This window comes from Orcinus orca, chromosome 8 (assembly GCF_937001465.1).
Source record: "Orcinus orca chromosome 8, mOrcOrc1.1, whole genome shotgun sequence".
Classification (NCBI taxonomy): Eukaryota; Metazoa; Chordata; class Mammalia; order Artiodactyla; family Delphinidae; genus Orcinus; species Orcinus orca.
This window is the reverse complement of record NC_064566.1, coordinates 89768-114218: the sequence shown is the minus strand read 5'-3', so window position 1 is coordinate 114218 and position 24451 is coordinate 89768. Positions and strand designations below refer to the sequence as shown.

The 24451-nt window shown below is 61.8% G+C and overlaps 3 protein-coding genes across 3 annotated transcripts; 1 reads left to right on the top strand and 2 right to left on the bottom strand.

Annotated features, from left to right (window-relative positions):
• Nucleotides 1–1537: 1537 nt before the first annotated feature.
• PGGHG (protein-glucosylgalactosylhydroxylysine glucosidase) lies at nucleotides 1538–14646 on the bottom strand. Its single transcript, XM_012536088.3, is given in 15 exon segments — nucleotides 1538–9451; nucleotides 9453–9529; nucleotides 9632–9843; nucleotides 9918–10015; nucleotides 10090–10185; nucleotides 10311–10444; nucleotides 10585–10721; nucleotides 10814–10886; nucleotides 11095–11206; nucleotides 11428–11559; nucleotides 11999–12118; nucleotides 12950–13385; nucleotides 13462–13672; nucleotides 13980–14263; nucleotides 14507–14646. Coding segments are annotated over 14 exon segments (2445 nt in total). The 5' UTR covers nucleotides 14239–14263; nucleotides 14507–14646; the 3' UTR covers nucleotides 1538–9103.
• On the top strand, nucleotides 4503–6228 carry IFITM5 (interferon induced transmembrane protein 5). The gene is made up of 3 exons (XM_004278110.3): nucleotides 4503–4675; nucleotides 4826–5114; nucleotides 5721–6228. The coding sequence occupies exons 1-3, from the start codon at nucleotides 4503–4505 to the stop codon at nucleotides 5931–5933; spliced, it is 675 nt and encodes a 224-aa protein (XP_004278158.2). The 3' UTR covers nucleotides 5934–6228.
• A 2557-nt stretch (nucleotides 14647–17203) lies between the features above and the next one.
• NLRP6 (NLR family pyrin domain containing 6) lies at nucleotides 17204–22769 on the bottom strand. The gene is given in 11 exon segments (XM_033402237.2): nucleotides 17204–17342; nucleotides 17784–17943; nucleotides 17946–17950; nucleotides 18029–18181; nucleotides 19223–19315; nucleotides 20177–20726; nucleotides 20729–20827; nucleotides 20830–21066; nucleotides 21069–21922; nucleotides 22197–22233; nucleotides 22481–22769. Coding segments are annotated over 11 exon segments (2616 nt in total).
• Between the last annotated feature and the right edge of the window lie 1682 nt (nucleotides 22770–24451).

The window sequence follows — 24451 nt, the reverse complement described above, 5'->3', positions numbered from 1 at the left end:
CTCACAGTATAAAAGCTTCGGAATTATGAAAATAAATTTGGCAGATCCTTGCATCCTCTGAGGTGTCTTGTGTTCTGTCCACGCCGACTCCGTCTCCCCTTTCGGTGAAACCTGTTCAGCTGGGGCTGGTCCCCGGCAGGGAACAATTAAACCATACTAAGGGTCATCAGCCTGATGACACCAGGAAATTGGGCTGTCCTATGAACAATGCCAATATGTCGCTACCCCTAAAGATAGCGACTGGTTCAGAGCAAACTGTCAGCCGACTGGGGTGCACTCGGCCACACCGAATGGAAATTCTTGGCCTAACTTCTTACTTACGATTTTATTAATGCTACTAGCTATAGCACTTGTCTTCTGCCTGTTCTACAAGATTGTTGTTTCTTGTATTGACCAATGTGTAAGTGAGCTTCCAACAAAAATAATAACTAAGCAACTTGAAATAGTCTACCAAATATATAGTTCTATATGAGGTTACAATGATCGTAATAATGTAACTCTAGATATGGGAAGAAGTAACATGGGAGAGTCACTTTCTGGACTGTAACAGACTAGAGTGACAGGGGGTCCAGAGACTTCATGGACACCTCTGACAGGGCCTGGTCCAGCAATAGCACATGGAGCCCTCTGGGCACCATGGGGCGGATGGTCATGACATGCCTCCCAAACCTTGGTTAAATTTATGACCAAGAGGGGCAAATTGTAAAACAAATACTGTTGCCCACCATCCAGTTCTACAAGGATCAGGCCATTAGCCACTGGAGTCTCTGACTGACAGCTCACCCTGAGGGCAATTCAGGATGAAGAACAGGACGAAAAGGCTGTCTGTGCTTTGGAAAACCAGGCCCCTTAGGCAGGGTAATCGCAAGAGGAAATTTTTTTTTTTTTTTTTGCAGTATGCGGGTCTCTCACTGTTGTGGCCTCTCCAGTTGCGGAGCACAGGCTCCGGACGCGCAGGCTCAGCGGCCGTGGCTCACGGGCCCAGCCGCTCCGCGGCACGTGGGATCCTCCCAGACCGGGGCACGAACCCGCGTCCCCTGCATTGGCAGGCGGACTCCCAACCACTGCGCACCAAGGAAGCCCGAAATTTTTCTTTTTTAAGACTTTTTTTTGATGTGGACCATTTTTAAAGTCTTTATTGAATTTGTTATAATATTGCTTCTGTTTTGGTTTTTGGCCCCGAGGCATGTGGGATCTCAGCTCCCCGACCAGGGATCAAACCCGCACCCCCTGCATTGGAAGATGAAGTCTTAACCACTGGACTGCCAGGGAAGTCCCAAGAAGAAATTTTAATGAACCCAATTTCTTGCATTTTCTCATATAGAAAAGCACTAAAATCATTAACTGAGATGTCTGATCCTCGTGACTCTCGGGAACCTTTTACCGAGCTGTGTGCTTCACTGCACGCATTTCCTAGCTAAAACCATACGTGCACTGGCTTCTCCCCTACCTCTTCGGAGCAGTTCTGTTACCGAGTGCAGAGTCCAAGTTCGCGCTGCTCCCACACGACAGGCTGATGAGGCAAGAGACAAGGTGATGGGGAAGAAGTAGTGACTTTAATCAGAGGCCAGCAAACCAAGAAGATGGTTCCTAAAGAACCATCTGAGATTAGAGGGTGAAGGCAGATTGCAGACTTCTCAGAGCCACCTGGCCTTCAAGGAAGCGCAGCATTGCTTCGTTCTTCTGCTTGCTCACGCAGGCTGGATCACAAGGCGCCTGCAAATCCTCAAGTCCTTAGCAGTTATTTTTACTTTACAGTCTTATCTCTGCTTATTTGCAAGGTTTCCAGGCTGAAAGCAAACTTATCTACAACAAGTAATGGCCATAAGTAACCCAGGACCGTGGGATGGGAACGTTCTTCAGGGAACTTAATGGGCTATTTGGGAACAAACAACATTTCTCTACTGTTTAACTCCTGGCGTGTGGGGACGAAAGTGATGGACTACATAGGCCGAAGAATGGGTGTTGGGGGAGGTGGTGCCAGGTCTGTTCTTCCTGTTACAGTTTCTCAGAGGCACCAAGAGGCTGCTTCCCAGGCTATAGTCCTCAGTAACACTGTTAATAAAACTTACCTCACAGTTCTTGCATTGTGTGTTTGTCTTTCAGTTGACAGTTTAGTCCAGCAGCAATGCTTTCGAGGCTGGACGTGCACCATTCCAGGTCAAACAAGCAGGTTGTCCTGACCCTGTGTCATCCACCACTGCTTCCCAAGGCCTGTCTCTCTGCTCACATCTGGGGCTACAGGGGGATCCGTCTGGGACCAGATGATGGGGAAGGAAGAATTCCCAGCCCGGTTCTCCATTGGTCAGCTTAGTGTGAGGGAGACGGCTGGCCACAGGATTGGTCCTGCACTCCAGCCCAATCAGGAGTGGCCTGAACACCGGGGTGAGGGGCAGAGCTGCAAGCGAGTTACTTTCATTGGACCCTTGTCCCCAGAGGGGCAGCGTGTAGCCCTCAGGAACTCGGAGCACCGACCCTGCACAGGAGTCCACGTCATATGTCATCCCCAGGGATGGGAACACAGGCTCAGGTCTGCCAGTCACGTCCCACACCTTACCACCCCACTGCACCAAGCAGAGGGTGGGCACCCCTCCTGGCCGCAGTTAGCCCTCAGGTCAAAGGCCGTTAGGAGGTGCCGTGTGGCTGTGGGTAGAGTACATGGGCCCAGGGCCCCAGGGCAGGACCGGGCAGCTCTGCCTCTTCACTTCCTGGACCACTGGTGCCTTCACGTTCTCCAGCCCTGCTGCTCTGGGCTTTGTGGGTTCAGAAGTTCTGTCTCCCAAAGCTTCCTTCAGGCGACACAAAAAGGTGCCGTTGACCTACGATCTCTGGATGCCCCTTTGTTTCCCACGCCTGGGTCACAGGCAGGGCCACTTGACTCTGGTCTGCAGGAGGAGGGAGGGATGCTCCACACTGGGCCCCCTCTTGCCCAGTGTTATGGTAAATGGCCAAGTGCAGCACTCTTGCCCCAAGGCGGTCACGGTGGCCAAGGCCTAGGTCTCTTGGAGAAGGGGCCGCATCACACCGCGGCCCACTGGGCCTAGCAGAGCTGGTGGCTGGCGGTGAGCAGAATGTCGCCCTGCTTTGGACACGTCTCAAATGTCCTCCAAGCTCCAGAGCTCCTGCGGGCTCAGCTCAGGCCTTTGCTGGGCCTTACTGCAGCTCAGCTTCTACTGCCACCCCATCCTGTTCTTTTCCTCCCTTCTTCAGGGTTGGACACAAAGAGCCTCCCTATTCAATGTCCTTCTCAGAGTCCAGGAGCGTGGCCTGGAGTAACCCTGCAGGGCCTGTGAGCCACTGCAGTGACTCTGGATCTGGAGTGAGGTGGGGGCCCTTGGGGGGCGCAGGGGGCACAACTTGTTTTCTGTTGTAACAGGATCACTCTGGCTGGAGTAGTGAGAACGCCGAGGAGGGGGGCCCGCTAACCCAGGAGAAGGTGAGAGTGGCTTGGTCTCAGAGGTCACAGTGGGGGTGAGATTCTGCACATTCTGGAAGGTGGGACCAAATGGATCCGGTGTGAGCGGCAGAAGGTGCAGGCGTAAGCCAATGCTTTTGTCCTGAGCAGTTGGACGGGTGGAGCGGCCACCAGCTGTGCCCGCAGAGACCGGGCAGAGGGTGCAGTGGACTGAACACTTGTGTCCCCCTCCCCCACTGAAATTCTAAAGTGACGGTATTAGGAGGTGGTTAGGTCATGAGGGTGGACCCCTCATGGTAGGGTCAGTGCTCTTATAAAAGGGACCCCACAGAGCTTCGCAGCTCCTTCCACCAGTGAGGAGCCCTGAGAAGTCGGCCCTCTGCAACCAGGAAGCGGGTCTCACCAGCACCCATCCACGCTGGCACCCTGATCTCAGACCTTCAGGCTCCAGAAATGTGAGACATAAATTTCTATTATTTGTGAGCCGCTAGTCCGGGTACTTTGCTATGGGAGTCCCAGCTCAGACAGAAGGTTTGGGAGAGCCTGAGGTTTCCTATTGAGGAGCTAGGCTGGAGACCCTGGGAGCCCTCCTCCGCGGAGCACGGCAATCTGGCCCTTTGACATAAATGTGATTGACGGGCACATAGATGGCATTTTAGCCAACAGGCTGCTGGGCCCTCTGGAGGGAGATGAGACCGGGGTGCGGACACAAGCTCAGCCCCGCCCTCCCAGCCCCCTAGCTCTGGATTCAGGAGAAGCAACCAGCAAAGGAGCCTGAGAAGCAGCTGACAGCTTGGGAGGGAGGAGGGCAGTCCCCAGAGCAGGCCCTGGAGAGCTCACTGTAGCGCCCGCACAGTAACAGTCCAGGTCACAGCTGGTCCCCCAACAGGCCACCCCCCCCACCCCCGCTCTCCCTCTTCCCCGCTGTTCTCTCCTGAGCACTGTTCTTTTCCACCCGGCAGGGTGGGCACTGATGACCAGGTGATGCGGGCAGTTCTGGGGACAGAGGGGCTGTGGTTTCAGCAGCCCTGGTCCTGAGGAGCCCCGCCTAGCCCTGCCCTCAAGCCGAGGCAGCGGCCCACCCACCATGGCCCTGAGCTGGTGCGTCCGCCTCCTTTCGTCGGCGGGGGCGGGGGCTCTGAGGGGCAGACCGCAGCCACCGCATGGCCCCACCAGCAGCCTTGCAGGGGGCTCCCTAGGCTGGACTACCCGGACAGGAGGGGCTCTGGTGGCCCCGCACCGGCCCCCAGCCTCTACGGGGTCAGTGTTTCTCCGCGGGGAGCGGGGCTTTCTGGGGGGGAGGGGGACTCTGCGGGGGTTGGGGGGTGGGCTCGCGCAGGCGGGGCGGCGGGCGGCGGGGCGGGCGGGGCGACCGCTCAGCCCCGGGCTGTCATTTGTCGTTAAATTTAGCGGCGGGCCGGTCAGCCGGGCGGCGGCGGGGACTATAAGCGGCCGGGGCGCCCACCCTCGAAGCAGGAGTCCGAGCGAGGAGACGGCGCTGGAACCCATGGACACGTCGTACCCCCGCGAGGACCCCCGGGCCCCGACGCCCAACAAGGCCGACGGCACCGCCCACACGGCCCTCACGCTGGGGGCGCCGCTACCCCCACCTCGAGACCACTTGATCTGGTCGGTGTTCAGCACCCTCTACCTGAACCTGTGCTGCCTCGGCTTCCTGGCGCTGGCCTACTCCATCAAGGTGGGCCTTGGGGCGCTTCGAGGGGGCCCAAGAGCATCTCACGGGGGCTGCTTATCAAGTTGGGGTGCAGGAGTATCCACGGGGCCATCCGTCAGCCTGACGGTGGTGGGAGCCCCTCCCTCATGAGGGCTTCTCCACTGAGGCTGGGGTGCTGTTCATAAAACCGAAATGGGGGGTCTAGTTTGTCCCGAAGAGCCCAGGGTCGATGGGGCCTTATCCAAGGGCGTCTCTTCCATCAAACGCTCTCAGCACCTCTGAGAACTCCCTACCCTCGGAGGTCCTTGGAGGCTGATGCTGGCCTGGGAGGGCCACTGGGTCCATAGCTGGAGTGGGAAGATGCAGGGTCTCCTTTCAGCCCCACTTTAGGCTGAGCCCCTGATGACCCAAGGCCCCCTGGGCGGGCCAAGCCCATGTGCCCAGCTGGGGACAGTGAAGGGAGTGGGTGGAGCCCGGGCAATATCCTCTCAGGCCACACCCCTCCATCTAGATTTTGGGTCCAGCTCGGGTCCTCCAAGGTGTGGACCCAGCGGCTGCCTGGGACTGGGTGGCAGGCCCCACCCAGGCCCCAGGCAGGTGTAGAGAGCTGGCCCTGCTGTTGGCCCGCAGGCCCGAGACCAGAAGGTGACTGGAGATCTGGAAGCAGCCCGGCGGCTCGGCTCCAAAGCCAAGTGCTACAACATCCTGGCCACGGTGTGGGCTCTGGTGCCGCCTCTACTGCTGCTGGTGCTGGTGGTGACCGGCGCCCTGCACCTGTCCCGGCTGGCCCAGGGCTCCGCCGCCTTCTTCAGCACCAAGTTCGACGACTCAGACTATGACTGACAGGCTGGGCCCTGTCACCGCCCTGATCCAGGGACCCCAACCCCAGGGGCTCCATCCTAATCGCCTGGAACCCTGACTTGCCTACGGGCCTGAGGCCCACCCTCCAGCCCCAGCCTGGGCACCTAACACTGACCCTGAAGATCCTCCACAGGGACCCCAGGGCCTTACCCTCACCTCGATCGATGCCCCCAGTCCCCTAACCCCACCCCCCACCCCCGCCCCCAGGCCAGCTCCTCCCTCCCCAGCCGCCAGGCTCAGCCTCAGTTTCACAATTAAAAGCGCCTGGCTCCAGAAAGTGCCTTCCAGGACTGTTCCTGGCTGGGGTGGGGGAGGGTATCTTCCTGAGGGGAGCTACCCTAGGGACCACTGCAGCCAAATCCCCCTGGACTGCCCCCAGCGTCCATGGTGGACGCCCTGCCCTGTCGGCTTGGTGCCCCGACTGTCCCCTTTGCTCAGGCACTGGGCGGCCTGCGGCTTCTGGGTGGAGGTGCCTGAGTATTTTAGAATGAAGTTAGAGAAGTCGGGCTTTGATCTCTGCCGCTCTGTGGTTTAGCGGCCTGTCTTTCAGAATGTGTGTGCTGTGTCTCTGCGTCCACGTGCCTGCCCATCCCCGAGTCAGCGTGTGTGCACACGTGCTAAGGGGAGTCCCTGACCAGTGAGACTTGTCCTTGTCGTGCACGTTCCTGTCTGGGGCTGGGCCTGTGTTGACCTACTTCTTTGGGTCACTCTGTCCTTGTGACCCTGCGTCCCTTTAATTCTGATCTGTCCCGGCAGTGGGTTCCCTCCTTCCTGGATCAGTGGGGCTGGACACAGACACACAGGCACACAGACATGGTCACGCCGTCACCCGTGCACACGTCCATCACGCACAGGTGCACAGGAGCACCTTCTGCACACGCACGATTGTACAGAAAGGGAGGCGTGGGGGGTGAGGGCGTTTTCCCAGTGCCTCTGTGCGGGTGCACGTCCTCGCATCAGTTACCTCCCTTATGTAACCCCCCGGCAGCCCCAGCAGAGCCTGGCAGAGTGGGGGCTGCCAAAGACACACGCACACCCTGTGTGGCTGGGGGTGAGGCCCCTGGGCCTTGCTGTGGCCGGGCCAATGACAGGGCAGGCTAATTGCAGGGGCCTTAACCACAGGGTGGCTCAGGGCTCTGAATACCCCACCCATGGTCCCTTCCCTCCCTTTGCCTGCCCACCCTGCCTGGGCTGGGGGCGTGGGTCTCTGTCTAGTTCCTGTACTTGGAGCCCCCAGAGTAGCCCCCCTCTTGTGACGGCCAACAGTTGGTCCAGCTGTCTCTAAAGCGTGCCAGCAGAGATGAGTCCCGGCCGCAGGCTGGCAGTACCCCAGCCCCCTGCTGAGTGTGCGCTGCTCTGAGCCAGCCCCTGAGGCAGAGGTTGTGCTGGCCGGGGCCTGGGGTGGAGATGGAGCAGTGCCCCTTCCTGGGCACTGGCCCTACATTGGACTAAGGACAAGGCCAGCGCTCGGACTAGGATGGAGACGGCGTTCCAACACTGAGCTCCAGGTTTGGCCCAGGAAGGGACCAACCCATGCTGGACACAGAGGCTGGGAGCAGGGGTCAGCCTGTGTGTAGCCGGGTACATGTCTCCAAGCAGGGGATGGTCTTCTGGTCTCCACATTTGGTGAGGGGAGCAGACATTGTCCAGCCCTTGCCCAGTTGCTGAGGACAAAGAATACGCGGTCAAGCCAGGCACAGAAGGTCACCAGAAACCCTTCCAGCCTGTGTCCTGGGCAGGTTGAAGGACCCTGGTCAGGTTCAGGCAATTGGCTGTCATGGGCCGGACCAGCCAGGCCAGCACACACGCTGCCACCGTCACGGCCCCTTGGAGGGTTGCCCCTCCACAGGCACAGGTAGGTGTGCGTGCACGCGCACACACACACACGGCACACACGGGCACGTATCAAGCTACGTCAGTCCTGTGGGTGAAGGGCCACCTACCACCCCCAGCTGATGCCTGTGCCCACATCTGGCTCCAGGGCTGCAAAGGCAAATGTCTGCTTCATGGGGACAGTCCCTGGCCACCATGCTGTGCTTCAGCAGACCTGCCTGGGCCTTTGCAGCACTGCCACCGGTTGAGCGAGAGCCTGTGGGCCCCTGGGGGAGCCCCACCAAGTCGCGGGATCCATTCTGAGGCCACAGGCCCTCAGGGAGCTGGTCTGCAGCTCGGCCACACTCCCTGCAGCCACCCCCTTCCCTCTCTCCCTCATGGGGCTTCAGTCCATCACAGTTTGTCTGCCTGGTGTCTGCTTCTTGGAGAACTCGGGCTAACTCTCCACTGAGAACAGAGAGCACGGTCTGCAGATGAAGGAGGGGCGCAGGTGTTGACGGGACTCGCTTACTTGCTCTAGCGAGCAAGTGACTGTGCTTCCCAGCCGCGTGGAAGGGAAACTTGATCCTTTACGAAACCCTCACGTTCAGCAGGGAGCTCGCCAGCTCCTCACAGCAGACAAAGCTTGCCCATTCCTCAGGCAGATCTGCTGCAGCAGGCTCGGCCCTCGCCAGGATTTCCATGGCAGACACCATCTCGCCTCACCCTGGGGAAACCCAAGTCTGCTGTACCAACTGAGGGGCTGAAGCCCAGGAAGAGACAGTGGGCAGAGCCTCGGCTGAGGGCAGCCTGCCCAGGACAGGTGGGCCCAGGGCCATGGCCTGGAACTCACGCACACCCGGCCCCAGTCCTTCTGGCTGGTCAGAGGAAATGCAGGGTCTTGCTCCACACCCCACTCCCCTGCCTTCCTGGCTGAGGAAAGGCATGTGACAGAGACCATCCGACTTGACTGAAGTGGCCCAGAGGCAAGAGGACCCAAGGACTGAGGATGCCGAGTGCTCACAACAGCCCAGGAGCACCTGGACCCAGCCATACCTGATGCTCCCTCGTGTGACACAGAAGGGTCCTTTGTGAAGCTGCGATGCGGTGTCCCAAGTAATCCCACAGGAGACTGAGTCTCCCCCACGCCCCTCATCCTGCCGTGCTCCCCATCAAGGCTGGCATCTGCCTCTGTCTTCGCAGAACCGCTGGCCCTTCTCCCACCTCACCCTGTGGGGTCCTAGGGAAGGGGCACTGAGGGAGGGCGGGAACAGACATGCTGTGTGAGGCTGCAAGAAAGCTGACCATCTATGGGGGGTTAGGCTGGGGAGGGTCTCAGGCTAGAGGCAGAGTCTTGAACTTGGGCCAAAGAGTCCAGACTTTCCTTGGAACCCGTGAGCCTGGTTGCCGTGTGGAGGAGGGTGGGAGGGGGCGGCAGGCTGGGAGGGCGTTGAGGAGGGGTGGGTGCAGCCAGCAGGGGCACCCGCAGAGGGAGTGGCCGGGGGGAGGCCTGAGAGACATCCCTGAAGCCAATAGCCCTGGTCGTTTTGGGGGAGGGGGCAGGACTGGGCGGGGGGCGGGGGCGACTCGGTGGGGCTGGAGGGCCCAAGGGTGTCCCAGAGGGGGTCCTGTGGGCTCTGCGCAGATGCTTAATGTCTTCAAACAATCTTCCCAGGAAACTCTTGGGGCAGAACTTGCTGCCCCTGCTTCCTACAGGTGTGACCTCTGTATCCGGCCAGCTGAGCAGGGAAAGGAGACCTTGTGTCCTGCAGGGAGAGGAAGCATTGTGGGGTGAGGGCACACACTGGGGGCTACCTTGGGGGTCACGTGCCCTGGACCCCTGGGTGGGTCTGGGAGTGGCGGCCTACCTGGGGACAGGGGGAGCCGATTCTGTGATGGCCACAGCTCAGCCTCCAGCGGGGGGGCCCAGGGCCCTGCTCGGGCAGTGACCTCAACTGTCACAGACCCTTCAGAGAAGGAAAAGTCAAGCTTGCTCCCCTGGTAGGAGATGCCAGAAACGCACACTCTGGAGATCCCCGCTGGACACATGGGGTCGAAGGTCAAACCGGCCTCAGTGATCCTGCGGCGAGGGGAAGGTTCTGTGAGGAGGGGGGTGGCGGCAGGTGGTTGCCCTCTGCCTGCCACTGCACTCACCTGAATCCCGTGACCCCAAAGAGCACCGCCTGCAGGAAGCCCCCCATGCCTGTCAGGAAGTTCACGGCACCCGACCTGTCTGCATTCTCCGTCCACACCTGCAGGGGGCAAAGCAGTCAGTGCAGGAGGTGGGCGTGGTCGGCGTGTAGGTCGAGGCTCTGGCCAGGCTGACCTTGAAGGGCTCCGTGACGTGGGCGAAGCTCCTCTGCAGGAGGTCCCATGCCCGCCCGGGGTCCTTCAGCTCCATCCAGCCCACTGCAAACATGCTCTGGGGACAGAGATCAGAGGTCACGCTGGGGGAGGCCCACTGCGGGGGGAAGGAAGACTGAGGCCAGTGGGGCAGGGCCGGGGCTGCCCTGGGGACCACCACCCCACACCCTGCAGTTTCCTTACCCAGGTCATGGCAGGGCCCTGGGGGGACGTCACAGCCTCATACATCTCCAGGTTTTGCCTGCGAACTTGAGGACTCAGGGGGAAGGGGATGGGGTACCCCAGGAGCACAACATCTGCCTGCTTCACCTCCTCTCCTGGGGGGAGGGGGGAGATGCTGCTGATGGGGTGAGGTGGGGAGGGCAGGGGCTGCCCTGTTGGAAAGGGGGCATCCAGGGCGGACACGAGGTCCTGTGGGAGGGGAGAAGGGCCCTGAAGGAGCTCCAAGTCCACTCACCAGGCTGGTACCCATCAAACTCAGGGTGGAAGTTCAGTTTCGGGTCAAAGGGCACCTTGATCTTATCAGCCACCACCAGCCACTGGTTGGGGACGGGCTGACCCAGGTCCTGGGCCAGGGCAGCAGCAAAGCGCAGGCTAGGAGTGGAGATGGGGAGAGGTGGGCTGCAGCCCTGCACTCCTGGCTGGCCCCCTGCATGGTGGAGGTGGGGCGGGTTCTTGGATCTGACCTGTTCTGGACCAGGACATTGGTGTACACGGAGTTGTCGACCCCTGAATGGTATTCGTCAGGGGGCATGACTCCTGGGCACATAAGTACAAGGTGGTATTCAGTGCAGGGTCTTAGGGACCTGCCCCTGATGCCAGTCGCCAGTGTGGGCCTGGCAGCATCAGGTGCTGGTGACCACATGCTGAACTGAGAAGCACCCACCTGCTTCCCCACTTGTGACCATCCACTCCCCCTGCCCCTTCCCCGTCATCCACACTCCTCCCACCATGGCCATGCTCTCACCCTTCAGGTGGAACTTCTCCTCCCCGGGGCTCCACTCTACGCGGCTGCACCAAAACTCAGCCACGGCACTGACCACATCCCAGCCCCCAGCCTCTCGGAACAGCTGCAAGTCCTGGAGGGCAGGAGGTGGTGCATCAGAGGCCGTGGCACCTGTGATTCTAGTTCCCACTGGTCACTGCATTTCTTGCCAACGCCTACCCTTCTGAGTGCCCAGAAGTGAAGGCCTGGCTCTGAGATGCTCCGCCGGACCGGCCGGACAGGAAGTCATGGCAGCGTGGAGGGCGTGGCCTCGCTAGGTAGGAGGTCACACGTGGTGGCACAGTGACACCTCACCTGGGTGGTGTGGTAGTACAGCCGGAAGGCCAGCACCACGGCCCCGTTGATGTGGATCTCCTGGGTCCCATAAATGGCCTCAGGGCAGACCTCCAGGCCGGAGCCCGCGCTCTCCCAGGCAAACTTGGCTCCCTGCGGGGTTGGAGTAGACTTGACTCCGCTCACGGGGGGCTGGGGGTAGCCCACCCCGGTTCTCAACGCTCTCAGCCTTCAGCCATGGAGGGCAGACAGAGGCGGGGGCACCAGTTGTCCCGCGTGACCTCGTGGGGGCCTGTGGGCTCTGAGTGCCCTCTGTGTGGCCCCATCGTGGGCCAGGTGGCTTCTGCCCCGTTTCCACTGTGTACTTGCCCTGGGGCAGGGCAGTGAGGGGACGTCCTTTGGGGTCCCGGTCAGGCTGCTGTTCCCACACGTACAGTACAGGCTGGGGGATGCCACAGAGCCTCTATGAGAATCCAGGACATTCCAGCCACACCCACAGAGGGGGCTGGGGTGAGGGATGAAGACCTGGGGGGTGGTATGGGACGTCAGCCCTTTGGGGGGCCCCGTAGGGTTGGTGCTCAGTCCCCCTCACCTGGTAGCCTAGGTTCTGGGCGTTGTACAGGGCTCCACCGAGCGTCCGGATGCGGTACTGCAGGAGAGCCCTGGCGGCCTCCGGGTGGAACATCAGGATACTGGGGAACATCCAGAGGTCCTGCGAGCACAGCCGAGGGGCCCCCTCGTCCTGGCGCTACAGCCGAGGGGCCCCTCGTCCTGGCGCTCTCACTCCTCTCTCCCCACGGGCCACACCCAGCTCCCTCCTCTCCTGCCTCATCTGGGTCTGTCCTGGGCCCTCTGCCTGCCAACCCCACAGTCCGATCCCCAGCCCAGATGATCCTCAGACCTGGTCCCCAGCGGGCATCTGCGTCTGCCCAGGGCTCAGGCCAGAGTCTGGGTGTGGGCAGCCTGGTGGGGGTGGGGGGGTGCCTGCTCTGTTGCTCACTAGCTGGCCGACCCAGAGTGAGCAGCTCAGCCTCTCTGAGCCTCACCTGTGAAGGGAGCACAGCAGCAGCTTCTCCGGCATCAGGAAATGTGCAGCAGCATCCCGGACCCTCCCAAGCCCAGCCGGCAGCCGGTCCTGGCTGCCTCACCTCGCTCCACCCTCGCTCCACTCAGCAGCCACAGGGGTCTTCCCAGAGCCCACGGCTGCCCATGTCCTTCCCCAGTTAAAGTCTCCTCAGCCCCCTCTACAACCGCTCTTCCTGCAGCGGTGAGGGCCCCCTGCACAGATGCCCTGCACAGATGCCGCACCTGCTCAGTTCTGGGCCTCTGAACCTTCTGGTCCCCTTGCCTGAATCACATCACTCGTTTTCACCAAATGCCTACACAGCCTTCAGCCGAGACACTACTTCCTCCAGGAAGCCTTCCGTCTGCCACGGTCCCTGGGCCTCCCCAACCACAGCCCCACCCCATGCAGGATAGAGGCAGCAGCTCTGTGTACAGCCGGCTCTGCAGCAGGTGTGCGTTAAGGGTGGGTGGCGCGCACCTGGTCCCAGAAGACGTGGCCCCAGTAGCATTCCTCACGGCTCCCGTTGGAGAGGCCGCCTGGGCTGAGGCCGTGGCAGACGTATCCTGGGGCCCCGGGCTGGGGCAGGGCACTGAGCAGGTAGTAGAGAGCTCCACGCAGGGCCTGGCGCAGACGCAGGGGCCCCTCCACATCCAGGCCACAGCCTGCCCAGAGCTGGGCCCAGGCCTGTGCATGGGCCATGTAGAGAGTGCGCCTGGCCTGCAGCTGCAGGGCATCGGCGAGGCAGGCCTGGGCTTCGGCCTGGCTGCCACCCACCACTGTCAGGAACTCCCACGTCCCATCCTCCTCCCCTTCCCCAAGGGTCAAGGCTGGGGGCACCGGCGTCCACAGCATGTGCACCTCCTGCTGTGCCCCCCCAGGCTGCTCGGGGGTGAGTGTGTGGCCGTACAGGTACCTGCAACAGGATGGCTGTGTCTCAGGGACGGGCTCCCTCCTCGGGCTACCCAGCCGGCCCCCCGCCCCCTCCTCACCGGGCTCCCTGGAAGTCAGGACCCAGATGCAGGTCCAGGTCCGGGCTTTCTGGGGAGAAGGTTGACTGCAGCAGCACGGTGATGGGCCAGCTCCCTGTGGCCAAGCGGGTGATGGACACACTGAAGGCCAGGACGTGAGGCAGCGTGCGGTGGGCATAGATGCGCTGGGAGGCCCGGAAGCTGGGGCCCTCCAGGGTGTGCAGAAAGGAGCCTGGCGGGGAGGGGAAGACAGGACAACTCGCACACCCCACTCAGGGCCGCCGAGGACAGTTCCAAAGCTGCCGGCGGGGAGTGGAGTCACCTCCAAGCCCCAGATGCCCTGTCTGGGAAGCGACAGCTGCACAGGCGCCGCCAGCTCCTGCCAGCCCAGGAGGCCCGTCGGGCTGAAGGCCTCACAAAGTGGCCTCTCAGAGCTTCCTTTTCTTTGGGAGTCGGCATCCTCTCGATGGAACCTCTGTCGGGTCTCCCACTCACTTGGAACAATGGCGGAGGGGAGGGGGAGGTCAGGCAGTGGCTACCTGTGTTAGTGTCCAGGACAAAGGTCTTGGTCAGCTGCTCTCCTGATCCTGCAGGGGCCTCCAGCTGGACATTGAGGGGACTGGGCAGAATGGCCCGGTGCGTATCCCCCCAAGCCCCATTGTACACTCCGCTCACATGCAGTGTCTCATGATACACGCGTGTGCCCAAGTAGGCATTGGTCACGGTGGCCAAGAGCCGGGGGTCACTGGGCAGAGAATGGGCAGTGAATCTGGTGGCGTCCTTGCCAGCATCCTCCATGGCAAGGTTGGCTCAGCGGAGGGGCCTGCAAAAGGGGGAGTCAGAGGCCCCCACCGTTGGTTGGGCCTCCCTTTTCTGTAAACCCCGAAGCTTGCCTTGGAACCTGGTTAATGCCCCCACGGGTGGAGGGACGTGTGTGACCCACCTGGGCAGCCCCGACTGTCCAGAACCCCACTCTCAAGCCACCCCAGGAAACACCCTCAACCCTCAGAGACCCTCGCCCCCAATACTGATCTCCAGGGACACAGCAGAGGCCCCGGACTCCCACCTTAGGGCCTCAGTCCCTTCCAGCTCTCTCCGGGCGCACTGCCTCGAAGCCGTCCAGCTGGCGGGAAGGGAGGAGGCCTCAGCCGGCGGGCCTCACCCTCCAGGAGGCCGGCTGGGTACGGGGTGGGGTGCCGGCAGCAGCTGGGGGTTGGGGGGCAGGCGGGCCGTCGGCCGCGTCCCTGGGGCTCGCCGCAGCCCAGCAGCGTCCCTCGGCTCCAGCGGGTGGCCGCCGGACCGGAGGGAGAAGTAGCCAGGGGCGGCCTTGTCACCGGAAGGCCCCGCGGTCCCCGCCCCAGGGCGCGCAGCGCGGGCCGGATGGAACGTCCCCACCCCCGGGGCGGGCGGGGCGCGGGTGGGGCGGGCCGCCTCGACCAGTCGTGCCTGCGAGGCTGCGAGGAGCCCAGCTCCAACTCTCCCTTGAGTCTTCTCCAAGGGTGGAACTGAGAGGGGCGCGGTTTCGGCTTAGGTGTCCCCTCTCTTGCCGCCAGGTCTTGCCTCTCTCCCTGAACCCCCGTCCGCCCCGGAGAGGTGAGGCAGGTCCCCCTCCTGGAGCCCCGCCTTCCTTTGTCCCCGCCCCACTTTCTGGCTCTCCCCAGCCTCGTCTCTCAGCCTCTACCCACTTGCCCCCTGCCCCGCTGGAGGCTCCAGGCCCTGGGGCTGTCTGGACCTCGTCTCTCTGGCCCTGGTCTGACCCGAATGACTGTGCTCTGACCACTCGCCCAGCCAGAGACACTCGGATTCAACGTGTCCCTGAAACCTGCCCTTGCCGTGGCCTGCCCAGCACAGGCCGTGGTGACTTCACCCATCCCGCTGCTCAGGCCCGCTCTCCCCCCACCTACATCCACCGGCGCGTCCCCCTTCCAGGGCGTGCCCGCTCTCACCAGGCCGTGCTCCTGGGTTAGTGCAGTCCTTGCTCTGGCCCCACAGCCCTTGTCAGCAGAGCCAGAGCCACATCTACCCCAGGAGTGGGCAAGTTGTCACAGCCTGCAGTGGTGCCCACCTCACCGGCAGGACAAGCTACCCAGGGCCGCCTCCCCGCCCTCAGCCCCTCCCCCATCCCGCTGCTGCCACCCTGGCTTCCTTGCTGCTTCTGCACCAAGCTCGCTCCTTGTTATGGATTGAATGTGATCCCCCCAAACCCATCCGTTGAATTCTAATCCCCAGTGTGATGGTATTTGGAGGTGGGGCCTTTGGGACGTAATTAGGTCACGAGCTGTCAAGAATGGGATTTCTGCCCTTATAAGAGGCCCGAGAGCTCGCCCTCTCTCTACCCCGTGAGGACACAGCCAGAAGACGGCCATCTGCAGGGAGAGGCTCCTCACCAGACACCAAGTTGACTGGCATCCCAACCTTGGGCATCCCAGCCTCCAGAGCTACAAGAAATAAACTTATCTTGCTGACAAGCCACCCGGTGTATGGTATTTTGTTACAGCAGCAGCTAACCAAGACAGGCCCCTTTGCGGCCTTTACACTTGCCATCCCACTGCCTTTTCTTCAGGACATCCTTAGGGTTGGTCCCTCCCTTCCTTCCGTTTTCAAATGCCTCGTCCACAACCAGATGTTCCCAGACTACTTACATGTAAGAGGAAACCACTGGCTCCATCCCCCCAGCCCCCTGCTTTCCCTTCCTCCTAGAATACCAGCTCCAGGAGGGCAGGGATTTTTGGTCTGTTCTGTGGAATGAATAACTGGATTATGGAAGGGAATTTGGGGAAGTGGAGGGGCTGACTGGGGTCCCAGAAGCTGGCCAAGTCCAGCAGGGTTGAGCAGAGAAGACTTCAGGATTCGGGGGCTGTCAGTGGCTGGCCCTGCCCATGGAGGCCAAGCCTCACGTCAGAGCTTCCTGCATCAGGGTGTTCCCCTGAGCTCACCCAGGAAACGGGGGCTACAACCCTGTCCCACTGAGATGGGCTGGGGACCAAAGGAAAGAGTATGAACACCTGTTAGGATGCCTGGCTAAGGGCAACAGAAACCGACAAAAACAAATCCCAAGGAGAATTTATCATCAGTGCACGGGGGCGCTGCCCACCACATGCGCCATCACAGCTCCCATCCGGAGCAGGGGCTACTGCTCCTGTCCACTCTCCTCTGGCCTGTTCCTGAAGTCCTCAGACAGCGAGTGGACACCTCTGGGCTCAGACCACACAGCCTCAGGGATGGCTTCACTCCTAATGCTGAGACCCAAATTCCTGAGGAGGGACGGTGACCCACCTACCTTCAGCCACGGGTCAGCCCCTGCTTGATGCCCTATGGCTGGAGCCGAGTAGCGGGCTCTGGGTGCCCATACTGTGCATGGGCACAGGATCAGCAAATGGGTCATCCTGCACCAGGTAAAGGCCAACACACTGTAGGTCCTCAATTCCCGGGGGCGCTCAGCGTCACCCTTGTTGCTGAGGGGTGCCTGCAATGGGAGGGCTGGAGGTCCCAGAAGAGGAACGTGGGTGGGGCAGCAGTGGGGTTAGGGGAGGGGACCCCCTCCTCCTGGTGGGGAGGACAGAGACATACCTGTCCCCAGGGTGTGGGGAGGTCTCGGGGGCTGTCCAGGAGCAGGTAAGGGGCCGTGTCTCTCTGGGTCTCCCACCTGCCTGTCCAGGGCCCCTCAGGCTCAAGAGTTGCCCACAGCAGAGAACACCAACCTCTCGCCCTTGGAGTGGGGAGGGCTACTCCGTAGGGCTGACTAGAGCCCTCCCCCAGGGCCTCAGGGGTCACTGCCGAGCCCTTTGTGAGGCTGGGGGTCGCTGTCCAATGCTGGGTGGGTGACGGCCAGTCCCGCCTTTGCTGTCCCCATGGCCCGCCGCTCCTGCAGTGACCGCTCGCTCAGCTCCACGGACGTTAGACTGTAGCCATGTGCAGAGGACGGCAGTGGAGCTGGTGGGGGAAGGAGGCCAGGGCTCGGGGAGGCAGCGATGGGGAGCTGTTGACCTGGGTTAGGCCGAAGGCACACAGGGACGGGAGGCAGCCACTAAGGGGGCTGTCAGAGGCTGGGGCAGCGGGTAGGGCCTAGGGGCCAGAGCCTTCAGGGAGTGAAAGCGTGCCGGTCCAGACTGTGGCCATGTGCACCAGACACTAGATGGACATTTGGTCTGGCGGAGTGGTTGAAGCCCAGGGCTGGGGCCAGGGATTTAGGGGGTGGGTCTCCAGGGGCTGAGTTTCAGCAGGGTCCCTCGGGAGGGCCCTGGGCGGGACTCCTCTGTGAGGTCTGGGGGAAGCCCCTGGCGCCCACCCCAAGCCAGGGTGGAGAGGCTGTGTTCCCGCACCTTTCCCGGCGCTGCCCCCACCTGAGGCTTTGCAGGCGGCACCCTGGGAGCTGCAGGATGGCACACAATTAGGTCGTCATAGTCCCCGACAGCTGGCAGCCACTGAGGTCCAGGGTAGTCAGCGCTGGGCTCTGCTGGAGCAGGCCAAACACATACTGGGAGCCTCCTGGAGGCCCAGCTGCTGCACCCTAGCGGGCAGTGCTGACCGCAGGAGCTGCTATGGGAGCCCCCGTCTCCCCCTTGGTCCCTTCCAGGCTGGCCCTCACCTGAGTGTCTGCAGCCGGCACTGGGGTCAGGCCAGGCCCTCACTCAGCGCATGCAGGCCGGCCTCGCTGAGCCAGCTGTGGAAGAGGCCCAGCTCCGTCAGGGCCTCAGAGAGGTCTCTGCAGACCAAGTCGGGCAGTTTGCAGCGGGACAGCCTGTGGTCAGGAGGTACATGGGTCCCCAGCCGTGCAAGCTGCCCACTCCCTGGGGGCTGAGGTTCAGTCTGCAGACGTGCTGGCTGCACAACTGCCTCCCTGGGCCCCACAGAGCTTCTCCTGCCCTTTGTCACCATGTGTGTCCCTGCTGGACTGCACTCCCCTCTTCCCTCAGGGCATTCTCCACCAGCTTCTGGATGAGCCAATAAGAGACCTTGTTCTTAATATGTCTAACTCCATATAGTCACCCACCAAGTGCAGGTGGGCTGAGCTCATTTAGTTAGCTGGGCATTATAAACAATGCTGCGAGGAACATCTTCACGCACTTAGCCGGGCAGCAGAACTAATGGGCCAAGTGAGCTGATCACTGTTTCGGCTCCTGACGTTTATGCCAAGTTAAGTTACCCTGTGTCACCACTGACACAGGACTGTGCCTGTTTCACCACATGCCCCTTCGGTACTAGTTCCTACAGCCTTTCTTACTTTCTGCTTACTTGGTGGTGGTGAACAGTCCTTGGAAAGATTATGTACTAAGTACTGCCTCATTAATTCTCACATCAACCTTCTGAGGTGGAAGCTACTGGCTCCATTTCCCAGGGGAGGAAACTGAAGCTCAGACGGCGGACAGGCCTCAGAGCCCGCGCCCTGAACGCCTTCCATATCTGCTTGTAAGAATCCAGAGGGACCGCCCAGCAGTTCACAATAGCACTGAGCAGCCTTCCTTGGGGAGGGAAATACAGTCTGGCCTTCTTTATCCCTCCCCCAGGATGCTCATCTGGACTCTGCTTCCCACTCAGACTGGGGCCAAGCCCTCTGTCCTAACTAGCACCTATGCTGGTGCTGGAGCCCTGCCCCCATCCCCTCTTCCCTCCTCTGTCCTGTGTGGGCAGAGCCTGTCGACCCCAGCAAGGGACACCAGAGGCCACAGGTTCTCAGCCTGTCCTCTCAGCCATCCCCAGACAGGGCCACACCTCTGTCCCTGCCCAGGGTGTCCTGCTCTGCATCCCTTCCAGGGGAAGGGCTGGGGGCATGTTCACTCACATCAGGGTGTTCAGACCACACTGTCGGTCGGTCCACTCACAGAGTGGATGCAGTGGGGAGCCCAGGAGTTTTCTCATGGTGGTTCGAGAGCTACTAAGAGAGAAAGGAAGGTGAAGGCCCCAGCCCCTTCCAATCCCTCACTCCCACAAAGGACTCCTTCCTATGGTCCTGAGGTATTGGAGCTGCTTCTGCCCTCACCCACAAGCTGGGCCAGGACCCTCCTCCCTCTTCATCCCAAGCCCAGAGTGAAACCACTCAACTGTGACCACAAGTACCTCCCCACTGAAGCTGTCTATGTGAGTCCCATGGAGGCATGTCACCTGCACACACCAGGTAGGCCTGTCCTTGCACCTGCAGTGGGCAGCCCCAGCCCCTGTCAACGTCCTGACATTCATTCTCCCAACAGATGCTGAGCACCTGAGTCAGGTGCTGGGTTGGAATTAACTGCACAGAAACAACGGCACGAGCTTTGCCCCTGGAGGAGCAGAGGGTCTGGTGGAGGAGATGGGCACGGGCAGATGTCATGGCATACGGTGGTCAGTGGGGCATTTCTGAGGCCAAAATGGTCTCAGGCCAGCTGGGATGGCTTGGAGAGGCTTTGAGGATAGGCAGTGAACAGTATTCTGGGTGGAGGGAACAGTAGAAGCAAAGGCTCAGGGCACAGAGGGCGTGGTATACGCCAGGACTTATGAGAAGGCATCGTGGTGGGTGGGGGGCTGCTGGGAGGGTTGCCTCGGATGTGGGTGCTGAGGTGCGGGGCATGGTGAGGACACCCTGGGAGCTGCCTTGCAAGGAGGTGGGAAAACCAGCCTGAAGTCGTGCCTCTCCTCTGGGGAGCAGGCGTCAGGTCTGGACACACTCCCCAGGCCCAGATGGACACTTCAGTGCATAAGATGCACATATGCCGCACACAGAGGGCCTGCAGAAGAGGGCCGCCCTGCTCTGGGGACTCACGAGCTGCCTCCCAGGCTGCCCTGTAGCCACTTCATCAGGCTCTTCTTTTTCTTCTCCTGGGCAGTGGCCAGTCTGCAGCTAACCAGCTGCAGGGCCTGCCCCGCCGGGCAGCACAGCACGCAGTAGCTCGGGACGGCCAGGTCCATTCTGCTGAAGTGCACTCACTCCAGTGCCAGCTCAGGAAGGCCGCGCAGGGCCTGGTGCACAAGGGCGCCCTCCTGCGTCTCGTACCGGCAGTACAGCAGCTCCAGCAGGTCGCTGAGCTCTTCGCCCTCCTCCTCCTCTGACTCCCCAGCGCCCCGGAGCGCTTGGGTCCCCTCGGTCCCCTCTGGTGCCACCCTAGGGTAGCCCTGGCCCTGATCCTGCACCCACCTCAGGACATCCTGCTTCCCGCGCTCTGAAACCGCGCAGCTGAAGTGGTGCTCGATGTCGCGCATCCTCTCTGTGTTCAGTAGCCCGAAAAGGAAGCGCGTAGTGAGCGCGAGGTGGCCACGCAGCTCCGGGTGCCCCCGCAGAAGTGCCCCTACGCCGCCAGCAGGTGTCTGGGGAGCCCTTCGTCCTCCAGCAGGTAGGACAGCACGGCTAAGAATTCCTGGAAGGTCTGGTCGAGGAACCGGCAGGTGACCTCGGTTTCCAGCACGCCTGTCACATCTTCTTGCTGAGAAGCTGCGCCTGGACTTTGGAGCCGCAAAGCTCCAGTCGTTCCAGGTCCTTCTCAGAGACCTGCGCCCTGCCCCCGAGGACGCCTTCGCAGGCCAGGCGGCACAGCTTGTGCAGCTCTTCCTGCAGGCGGGGTCGGTCGGCCGCGGGCGCCGAGCTCAGGACGCTGCCGATGAAAAGCAGGTACACGGACGTGGTGGTCTTGGAGGTGCGCGACAGGTCAGGACCTGGAGCAGCTGGCGCAGAACGGGGCACACGGTCCAGCACACGGCGAAGCACAGCGAGAACAGCGTCTCATTCTCCTTCGCGCAGCGGCAGGCACGCTCCGCCCTCCACTCGTCCTGGAAGAACCTGTAGAAGTACTTCTTCTTGTCCTTGTCGGAGGGGCCGCGCACCTCGGCGCGCTGCGGGGAGCACAGGCGGCTCTGCAGCCTCCCGGGGGCGGCGGCGCGCGCGGTCACCAGCACGCGGGCCGTGGGCAGCAGCGCCTTGCTCGGCAGGCCGCCCAGCATCCGCGCGCCGCTCGCGGCCTCAAGGGGGTCTGTGCAGGGCGCGGCCTCGGCGGGCCCTGGCGCCGGCAATTCGTTCACGCCGTCCAGAATGGACAGCAGCCGCGTGGACTGCGCTAGCATCTGCCGCACCGGCGCGTTGCGGTCGGGATACTGGTCCAGGGTCAGGTCGGCCAGGCTGCACGTGCGCGGTCGCTCCAGCACCTCGCGGCAAGACACAAAGAAGGCGAAGTCCACCTGGCCGTGGTACACCTTGCCCGCCTCCCAGTCGTACAGGATTTTCCTGGCCGCCATGGTCTTGCCGATGCCCGCCGGGCCCTGCAGCACCACGGTCGGCGGTCTCTGGCCCTCCCCGTCGTGGCCGAGCAGGCGGTTGAAGGTGTGGGTGTCGGATCGCCGAGCGCGCTCCGGCTCCGGCTCTTCCGCGGGCCCCGGAGCCTCGTGCTCCAGGGCAGCGCTATCGGGCGCGATGAGCAGTTTGGTGAAGCGCTCGCTCATCTTCACGGAGCGAGCGTCCCTCTCCTTCACCTTGGCGTGCTGCCGCAGCACGTGCTCTCGATATTTCTTCTTGTACTCTTGGGGGCAGGGAAGGGCCGGACAGAGGAGAGGGGAACAGGGGGTCGAGGAGGAGGCGGGCTGTGTCAGCCGACTCTCAGGGGCCTATTTCCCTCCCCGCCGGGCTCAGACCTCAGTTTCCCCTGTTGCGCCACAGTCCCCCTCCCATCCGCGCTCCTCCCTGGGACCAGCTGTCAGGAACCTCCGAGTGACTTCGAGTACACTCGTACTCCAAACCCAGGGCTCAAGGCCCGGAAAGCTCGGGGCCTGCGCCTCCCGCCGAGAGAGACCTATCGGACGCGGAAAGCAGCGCCTAGGAGCTGAGGCCGAGCCCTGGAAGGGAGGACTGCGGTGAGGCCCCGCCGACTGTGCGGTGCGGGGAGGGGCGCAATCAGGGGTCGGGGCCACAAGCAGGATCGGAGCCCTGGGGCCCGCGAACTTGTGGACGAAGCGCGCCCAGGCCGGAAGAGCTCCGGGGCTTTTCTGGGGAAGTGGAAGGATGGAGGCCTGTGGCCAGGACTCTGCCCAGGCGGGAGGGAACGGAGGGCGGGGACCCTGGCGAGCCCCACCCCGCGCTCACTCCGCAGCCGCTGCTCCTTGCGCAGCGTCGCCACATCACGCACGCCCGCCCTCTTCAGGGTCTTTCGCGCCGCGTCCAGCGCGCGCTCCGGCCCGTCGAAATGGATCAGGTGCTCCGCGAAGTCCACGGCGTCCGTGCCCTCCAGCCGCCCCCACGGTTTGCGGCGGCCGTGCAGCGGCGCGTCCCGCAGCTTGTGGCGGAAGCGCTTCAAGCGCAGCCAGGAGCACCTCCCGGGCGGCGGCAGCGCGGGTCTCCGTGCTGAGGGCGGGCGCACGGGGTTAGCACGCATGCCGTGCCCCGGTGACCCCGGCCCCTCCCCGCCGCTCCGGACCCCAGCCCCGGGCGCTCACTAGCGGCAGGGGCTTAGACGCGGCCCCCGTCTACCCAGGTGGCTCCAGGCCAACGCTCGATAGCGCTCTACCGGGAGGGTCGTCCTCTCCTCCCAGCACCCCTACGGAGGACTTCGCTCCAAGGCGTTCCAAAGCTTTGGGCGGGCACTGGCCTCCTCTGATCCCAGAGTTAGGGGGTGCCTTCCTGCTCCGCACCTACCTTTCTGCTCATTCTTTTCCACGCATCCAGGTCAAACTTCCAAGATAAGATGTCTACCAGGGCCTGTGCTCTCCCCTTTCCTCCTTTTCCCTCCTTTCCCTCCGTTCTCTTACCCAGGAGCCCGGAGCAGTTGGCCTCAGCAGGGAGCTGGACTCACCACCTGGTCCAGGCTGTGTTCCGGAATTGCCCAGGACATCCGTGCTCACTGGACCCTTTGGTGAGGCCCAGCCTGAGGGCCTTGCACCAGAGGCAGAGACTGAGCCCCTGGTGGAGGACAGACTCCACAGATGCCCTCTGGGGGGATGGAGTCCCTAGAATACTGAGGCTGGGGGACGGCGGAGGAAGGATGTGTGAAGGACACGGGGCGTGAAGCCCCAGGAGGGCAGCAGGGGGAGGTGGAGGACCCAGAGGGCTGAGGCCAGCCGCACTCACCCAGAGCGGGAGCCTCTGGCTGGTCTCCAGAGTCTGGCCCCGAGGTCTAGCACTCAGGGGCAGAGGTGGGGATCAGAGAGGCGACCCCTCCCTAGCCTGACTGGAGCCATAGCCTGGGGGCATTGTCTGGCCCCATCCATGCCCCAGACCCAGGTGCTCTAGCTTGGCCAACACTGAGATGTCTGTCCGACAGTCACCAAGCTCCCAAACTCAGGCACTGTGGCACCTTCGCACGACCGGTGTTTAAGAGCTCTGCTCAGTGACCTTTGGTTTTCTACTGTTCCTTTATTCAGTTCACGTTCTCTAAGAACCCATGGGGTGTGGCAGCGAGGCATGGTTGTGAGAGGTAACTGCAGAGCAAGGTGGGCTGTATGGAGGAGGTGGCTGGCTCAGAACAAGACCTTAAACTTTAAGGCCTCAAGATTAGTTAAATTCTGAAGGCAGAGGTGAGCAAGGGCTTCCTAGGTAGAGGGGGCAAAGGAGGGACATGCACAGTGTCACTGGGGAAAGGAAGGCTGTCACCCGGGAGCCAGGAGAAAATGGGACAGGGAAGTGCTCTGCGGCCTCCCAAACCTGGCTTAAGCAGGCTGATGGGAAGAGCTTTGGACATGAGGCATGTGTGTGACTGATGGGTGACCACGTGGGACCCCAGGAATGCGGGTTTCTACTGACAGTGTCTGCCTGTGTGTAATGTGTGTGTGTGTGTATGTCTGTGTCTGTTGGTGTGGCCACCCTAATACTGTGTTTGCGTAAATGTATCTATGGTAGGCTATATGATAGTCCCCAAAGATATCAGCTCCTAGTTCCTGGAACCTGTGAATGTTCCCTGAAATGTCAAAAGGGGCTTTGCAGGTGTGGTTAAATTCAGGATCTTGAGATGGGGAGATTATCCTGCATAGTTATTATTGAATGTCATCACAAGTGTCATAGGATGGAGACAGAGGGCGCTTTGGCACACAGGCAGAAGGCAGTGTGACACTGAGGCAAGAG

Excerpts from the sequence above, each read along its gene's own strand:
- IFITM5 (XM_004278110.3), top strand. The coding sequence starts at position 4,503 with ATGGCCCTGAGCTGGTGCGTCCGCCTCCTTTCGTCGGCGGGGGCGGGG. Across the intron at positions 4,676-4,825 it reads CGGCCCCCAGCCTCTACGGG|CGGCGGGCCGGTCAGCCGGG; the intron begins GTCAGTGTTTCT and ends CGTTAAATTTAG. Across the intron at positions 5,115-5,720 it reads CGCTGGCCTACTCCATCAAG|GCCCGAGACCAGAAGGTGAC; the intron begins GTGGGCCTTGGG and ends GTTGGCCCGCAG.